Source organism: Lactuca serriola, chromosome 3, assembly GCF_051521515.1.
Source record: "Lactuca serriola cultivar US96UC23 chromosome 3, Lser_US96UC23_V15, whole genome shotgun sequence".
Taxonomy (NCBI): Eukaryota; Viridiplantae; Streptophyta; class Magnoliopsida; order Asterales; family Asteraceae; genus Lactuca; species Lactuca serriola.
In genome coordinates, this window is record NC_136410.1 from 214,614,473 (window position 1) to 214,622,557 (window position 8,085).

Sequence of the window (8,085 nt, forward strand, 5' to 3'; positions counted from 1 at the left end):
AACACCTCCTATGACTTGGGAAAATGTCTAGAAGCAACCACCATTGAAGTAAAGGCATTAAACATCAAAGAAACCAAGGAAATAAGAGTTTACGACCGTAAACCCCCTAGGATTGGTCCATGGGCCGTAAACTCCTAAAAAGAGGCCAAATGATGCCCTAACTTTCGTATATGGCTTGGAAGAATGCATAGAACTTTATACCCTTCCATTTAAGACCTTAATACACATAAGGAAAGGGCATGTAAGAGTTTATGGAAGTAAACTTCTAGTTTACTGCCGTAAACTCCTCAAATGGTCCTTATGTTGTTCAAATTCCATTCCAATGCCTTAAAACTAAGTCTAGCATCACCCCTCAAGAGTTTAAGACCATTAAGCATCCTAGAACACCCCCACCATGAGTTTACGGCCGTAAACTCATGGGGAGTTGGTCATTTGGGCCGAAAACTCCATAGGGAGTTTACTCTTGAAGAGCAAACTCCATATACAAGTCATACACACCCTTAGATGCTACCCGGGGCACTCCTAGCACTTGACCAAAGTGTTTTCCACACATTAGGATGCGTTTACGTGTTTAGTTAGAATTATAATTACTAATTGTATGTAAACATATGTCATCATATGTTAATAGGTCACTAAGTGTGTTCAAGTCTTTACTTGACACCGAGCACCCAACCGACACCTCCGCCCGATGCACTTACAACAGGTGAGTTCATATCCCTGAATGAACCTTTTAACGATTTAAACTGCTTTTATATGGGTGGCGGAGCCTTATATTTCATGAACTGGATCTGGACACCGAAGCACGGTGGTTTCCGAGACTTGGTCATGACCGAGGCACACAACACTCGGTATTTCGTCCACCCAGGTTCAGATAAGATGTATCTGGATCTTAAAAAGCTATACTGGTGGCCTAATATGAAAGCAGAGATTGCTACCTTCGTAAGTAAATGCCTTACTTACGCAAAGGTTAAGGTCGAGTACCAGAAGCCCTCCGGTTTACTACAACAACCAGAGATTCCAGAATGGAAGTGGGAGCGGATCACTATGGATTTCATAACCAAGTTGCCCAAGACAACGGGTGGACTTGATACCATATGGGTCATCGTCGATAGATTGACCAAGTCTGCACACTTCCTGCCTATCAAAGAAACTGACAAGATGGAGAAACTTACGAGAACATAAATTAGGGAAATCGTACGGCCACATGGTGTACCTATATCCATTATCTCCGATAGAGATAGTAGGTTCACCTCAAGATTCTGGCAATCGCTTGATCCATGCATGGATCATGAAAGCCCAAAATGTGATGGATTAGTGATTACTAGTGGGCTAGAAGGTGGTTTGGGCTCAATGGTTGGGTTGTGCATGGTAACCCACAAATTGAATTAGGGTTGCATGAAGACTAGGGCAACATTTTTAAGGCTTCATAAGTGCTAAAAACGTTACTATTTGCTTCATAAAGCCTCCTAGCCGTTTTTGACACTCTTTGGTGGATTAGGGTTACACTTTAATGCTTATGATGACTCCTTAATGCTTCTTATGGCTCCTTAATGAAGCATAGCCGTTTTTTTTCATTCACAAGTCTCATGGACGTTTTTTTTGTGTTCTTTCAAGAGTTACCTTAATTTCTATTTACTAGTTTTAATGAATAATTGGTTGGTTGGCTTGTAACCACCAAATTTGTAATAAAGGCTTCATATAAAGCCAAATTATGCATGGAAAAAGTAATAGACGAATTTTAATCAAAGAACCCTTTTGTCACTTTGAATTATTGTCATAGTTCACAAATTATCATCTTTTGGACGTGATCCTTGAGTTGATCGAATTCAAACTAATAGGTCTTAGTTTGTCTTCAGATTTACAAGCTATAGGTCTAGTTTGTTTATCAAATCTATCCTTTTATTGTTTTTGTCTCAAACACTATGCAATCTCAATACAAAACAGCCCATACACGTATCATAAGTGGTATCAGAGCGCATAATGGATTTTGATGATCCGGAGTTCCTACAAAATCTTCGTGAAGCATTAAGAAACATCCAAGAAGGTGGAAATCGAAGGCAACCCCGCCGTGGTGAACATAGGGTTGTGGAAGAATTCAAGGTGTCTGAATTGCCTGAATTTGTTGGTGGAACTGATCCTGAACGCTACTTGGAGTGGGAAAGGAAGATTGAAAGAATGTTTGAGTTCAAAGAAGTGGATGATGAAAAAAGCTGCAAGTATGCCATTCTCAAGCTAAGTGGTGGTGCTTCATTGTGGTTTGAAGGGCTTAAGGCCAAGAGAACCCGTGAAGGCAAAGAAAAAATTTGTTCTTGGCTTTCTCTAAAACGAAAGCTAAGAAAGAGATATGTTCCTTCTACTCATAGAATTGCCACTTACAAGAAGATTGCTGATTTGAGGCAAGGAAAAATGAGTGTTGGAGAATACATTGATGAATTTGAGAAGTTGACCTTGATGGGGGATATTGAAGAAATTGAAGAACAAAAAATGACTCGTTTTCTAAAAGGGTTGAACTACAACATTGCCAATGTTGTGGAGTTGTATCCTTATGCTGATTTTGGAACTCTTTGTGGTTTGTGTTTGAAGTTGGAGGGGCAGGCCAAAGCACGTTATGGTGGGAGTTCAAGTTCAAGTCTCGAAAGTCCCAAGTCAAAGTCGTGGTCCAAGCCCGAGTCTAGCAATAGACAAAATTCTGTTTCTACTCCTTCTGGTTCTAGTAGTGTTCCCGTTGCTCCTAAACTTACTAGTGGTACCAAAGAAACTAGTTTGGCGAAAATTAGATGTTTCAAGTGTCAAGGTTTTGGTCATTACCAAAATGCTTGTCCAAACAAAAGGGTGGTGACTTTAAGGGAGGCCATTGAATGTCGTGAAGAGTTGGAGGAAGAAGAGAGGTTGGCGGGTATTTTTTATGATACACAACAAGAAGAGGAAGAAGAGGAGGAGGTAGAGTATGAAGCACCGGTGTATGATACAGTTTTGGTGCTTAGAACCCTTAAAACTCAAGGGGTTCAAACCGTGGCTGATATGGATCAACGAGACCAATTGTTTCACACCAAATGTTTGGTTAGAGACAAGTGGTGTAGTTTGATTATTGATGGTGGAAGTTGTACTAATGTTGCTTCTAATGAAATGGTGATCAAATTGGGTTTGTCTACTACAAACCACCCAAAACCATATGTTCTTCATTGGTTGGATGATGGAAGCAAAATAAAGGTGACAAAACAGGTTAGAGTTGGTCTAACTATGGGGTCTTATGAAGATGAAGTGTTGTGTGATGTTATTCCTATGGATGCATGTCATATTTTGTTGGGGCGTCCTTGGCAATTTGATAGGGACGTGTTACATAGAGGGAGGAGCAATGAATATGAGTTGAAACACAATAATAAAAAAATTGTGTTAAAACCCATGTCCCCAACGGCCATAAGGTCCATGAATTCTAAACAAGTAAAAAAACCTAATCTTTCTATGTTTGCTAGTGAAAGGGAGGTGGAGCAAGCTCTTGACAAAGGTGATGTTATCTACATGCTTGTGGCCAAAGAGCATGCAAAGGTGGAGAAGATGGTGCATGGAGAAAACGCTATTGCTGATTTGCTTTTGGAGTTTCAAGATGTGTTTCCAAGCGAATTACCACCGGGTTTGCCTCCAATCCGTGGTATCGAACACCAAATTGACCTTATTCCGGGTGCTCCTTTGCCCAATAAAGCTGCCTATAGATGTAATCCGGAGGTGACAAAAGAGTTGCAAAAACAAATTGATGAACTCATGAAAATGGGTTATGTTCGTGAAAGCCTAAGTCCTTGTGCTGTTCCAGTTTTGTTGGTTCCAAAAAAAGATGGTTCTTGGAGGATGTGTGTTGATAGTAGGGCCGTTAATAACATCACCATAAAATACCGATTTCCTATTCCTAGAATTGATGATTTGTTGGACGAGTTGCATGGTTCTATTGTGTTCTCAAAAATTGATTTGAGAAGTGGTTACCATCAAATTCGTATGCGTGAAGGGGATGAATGGAAAACAACCTTTAAAACTAAACATGGCTTGTATGAATGGACCGTGATGCCTTTCGGTCTAACTAATGCACCTAGCACTTTCATGCGACTAATGAATGAAGTGCTAAAATCTTTTTTGGGCAGGTTTGTGGTTGTGTACCTTGATGATATCTTGGTATATAGCAAGAGCTTGGAGGATCATTTGGTGCACTTAAAACAGGTTTTCGAGACGCTTAGAGCTCAAAAACTCTATGGGAAGCAAGAAAAATGTTCGTTTTTGGTGGAAGAAGTGGCATTTTTGGGTTTTGTGGTGTCAAGAAATGGCGTGTCCGTGGACCCATCCAAGACTGAAGCAATCAAGTCATGGCCTATTCCTACTAATATTTCTGAAGTTAGATCATTTCATGGTCTTGCTTCTTTCTATAGAAGATTTGTTCGTGATTTTAGCACCATTGCAAGTCCCATAACAGGTTGTTTGAAGAAAGGAGTCTTTGCATGGGGAGAAGAAGCTCAAAAGGCATTTGAGAAACTCAAGGCATTGTTGTGTGATGCTCCTATTTTGGCTCTTCCTGATTTTTCTCAACCATTTGAAGTGGAGTGTGATGCAAGTGGAGTTGGTATTGGGGCTGTTTTGATCCAATCCAAACGTCCTATTGCTTATTTTTCTGAAAAGTTGGGTGGTGCTCGTTTGAATTATTGCACTTATGATAAGGAGTTTTATGCTATTGTCCGTGCTTTAGATCATTGGAGTCATTATTTGCGTGCAAATCATTTTATTTTGCATTCTGATCATGAATCCTTAAAGTACATCAATGGGCAACAAAAGTTGAGCACAAGACATGCAAAGTGGGTGGAGTTCTTGCAATCCTTTCATTTCTCATGCAAATACAAGGATGGTAGAAGCAATGTGGTGGCTGATGCACTCTCGAGGCGTTACTCGTTGTTGGTGACTTTGGATGTTCGTTTCTTGGGATTTGAAACTCTAAAGGACCATTATCAATCTGATATGGACTTTGGAGATATGTTTTTGAAATGTGAAGGTGGTCCTAATGGTGAATTTGTGATTCAAGATGGCTTTCTATTCAAAGGCAATCGCCTTTGTGTCCCAAAACATGCAATACGGGAGTTGTTGATTCGTGAAGCTCATGGCGGTGGTTTGGCTGGTCATTTTGGCATTACCAAAACTTTGCAGGTGCTTAAAGAACATTTCTTTTGGCCGAAGATGTTGGGGGATGTAACCAACATAGTGGGCAAGTGTGTTACATGTCATATGGCAAAAACAACTTTCAAGCATGGTGTTTACACTCCTTTGCCGGTTCCTATTCGTCCTTGGGAAGATGTGTCCATGGATTTCATTATGGCTTTGCCTAGAACTCAAAGGGGGAAGGATTCCATTATGGTGGTGGTGGATAGGTTTTCAAAAATGGCTCACTTTGTGCCATGTCATAAAACAAATGATGCATCTAACGTGGCTGATTTGTACTTTAAAGAGGTGGTTCGTTTGCATGGTATTCCTAAAACAATTGTTTCTGATAGGGATTCCAAGTTTCTAAGTTACTTTTGGAACACTTTGTGGAGGAAAGTCGGTACTAAGTTACTTTTTAGTACATCCCATCATCCACAAACGGATGGGCAAACGGAGGTGACTAATAGAACTTTGGGTGCTTTGTTGAGAGGGTTGGTTACCAAAACTCAAAAAGATTGGGACATCAAACTTGCACATGCTGAATTTGCCTATAATCGTTCTCCTACTTATGCTACAGGTCACTCTCCTTTTGAGGTGGTGTATGGTGTGAATCCTTACATGCCTTTGGATTTGATTCCATTGCCAAAGGATGAATTGGTTCACAAGGATGCTAATGACAAGTTGAAGGCTATGATGAAACTACACCAACAAGTTCGTGAGAAGATTGAAGCCGTGAATGAGTTGTACAAACAGAAGTCCAACAAGCATAGGAAACCACGTGTCTTTCAAGATGGTGACTTGGTGTGGGTGTATATGAGGAAAGAACGTTTTCCTAACAAAAGGAAAAACAAGTTGATGCCAAGAGCTGAAGGTCCTTACAGAGTGGTGTCACGTGTCAATGATAATGCTTATAAGGTAGATTTGGGAGGAGACCATGGAGTGCATGCTACCTTTAATGTGGGAGATCTTTCACCTTATCTTGATGATGATGGACTTGATGAATTGAGGTCAATTCCTTTCAAAGGGGGAGGGGATGATCCATGCATGGATCATGAAAGCCCAAAATGTGATGGATTAGTGATTACTAGTGGGCTAGAAGGTGGTTTGGGCTCAATGGTTGGGTTGTGCATGGTAACCCACAAATTGAATTAGGGTTGCATGAAGACTAGGGCAACATTTTTAAGGCTTCATAAGTGCTAAAAACGTTACTATTTGCTTCATAAAGCCTCCTAGCCGTTTTTGACACTCTTTGGTGGATTAGGGTTACACTTTAATGCTTATGATGACTCCTTAATGCTTCTTATGGCTCCTTAATGAAGCATAGCCGTTTTTTTTCATTCACAAGTCTCATGGACGTTTTTTTTGTGTTCTTTCAAGAGTTACCTTAATTTCTATTTACTAGTTTTAATGAATAATTGGTTGGTTGGCTTGTAACCACCAAATTTGTAATAAAGGCTTCATATAAAGCCAAATTATGCATGGAAAAAGTAATAGACGAATTTTAATCAAAGAACCCTTTTGTCACTTTGAATTATTGTCATAGTTCACAAATTATCATCTTTTGGACGTGATCCTTGAGTTGATCGAATTCAAACTAATAGGTCTTAGTTTGTCTTCAGATTTACAAGCTATAGGTCTAGTTTGTTTATCAAATCTATCCTTTTATTGTTTTTGTCTCAAACACTATTCAATCTCAATACAAAACAGCCCATACACGTATCATCGCTACAACATTCCCTGGGAACAAGGCTGAACATGAGCACAGCCTACCATCCACAGACCGACGGACAAAGTGAGAGGACCATCCAAACACTGGAAGATATGTTGAGAGCCTGCGTGATTGACTTTGGAAAGGCATGGGATACTCATTTATCCCTTGTCGAGTTTTCCTACAATAACAGTTACCACACGAGCATCAAGGTTGCTCCATTTGAAGCCCTCTATGGCCGAAAGTGCAGATCCCCTCTATGCTGGGCAGAAGTGGGTGCTACCCAATTAGCTAGGGGGCAAGTTTCTGACAGTACTCTCACAGGCCCGGAAATCATTCGAGAGACGACAGAGAAGATCGTTCAGATCCGTGAACAATTGAAAGCCTCTAGAGACCGACAGAAGAGCTACGCTGATAAGCGAAGAAAACCTTTGGAATTTCAGGTGGGAGACCGAGTCCTTCTCAAAGTCTCACCCTGGAAGGGCTTGATACGCTTCGGTAAGCGTGGGAAGCTTAATCCGAGGTACATAGGGCCTTTCGAAATTCTTGCAAGAATCGGCCTTGTAGCTTACAAACTCAATCTGCCCGACGAACTTCGTAACATAGATTCTACATTCCATGTATCTAACTTGAAAAAGTGTCTGTTCGACGAGACTCTTGTAATCCCACTCGACGGGATCGAGATCAATGAGAGCCTCAACTTCTTGGAAGAACCGGTAAAGATCATGGACCGTGAGGTCAAGCAGACGAAACAAAGTCGTATCCCGATAGTGAAGGTTCGTTGGAACGCCAAGCGAGGACCAGAATTCAATTGGGAGCGTGAGGATCAGATGAAACTGAAATATCCTCGTCTCTTTACTTAGTTGTTTGTAACTATTTAATTGCTTAAGTTCTAATTTCGGGACGAAATTCCTTCTAAGGAGGGGATGATGTGACAACCTGAAATTTCCATTCTGTACGAACATTATCAAGTCAATAGAAGTTAGATCAATTGAAGTGAATTCCAGACTTTTCCGAATAAGTTTGAGTATTTCAGGGTTTACATTTAAGGAGATATCAGGAGAGTGGATGCACATGGATTTGTGCAACTCGGGTATTTCAAAACCTTATGATATTAGAGTACATTTCTTGAATAAAAATATTTTCTGCCAAAAATCTCAGGACTATATATATGATTCTTAACCAAATTATTTCATTAGTTACAT

The 8,085-nt window shown here is 40.4% G+C and overlaps 1 protein-coding gene across 1 annotated transcript; it reads left to right on the plus strand.

Annotated features, from left to right (window-relative positions):
• The first annotated feature begins 1,980 nt into the window (after positions 1-1,980).
• On the plus strand, positions 1,981-4,054 carry LOC145096024 (uncharacterized). Its single transcript, XM_079033808.1, has 2 exons — positions 1,981-3,832; positions 3,969-4,054. The coding sequence occupies exons 1-2, from the start codon at positions 1,981-1,983 to the stop codon at positions 4,052-4,054; spliced, it is 1,938 nt and encodes a 645-aa protein (XP_078889934.1).
• Positions 4,055-8,085: the final 4,031 nt, after the last annotated feature.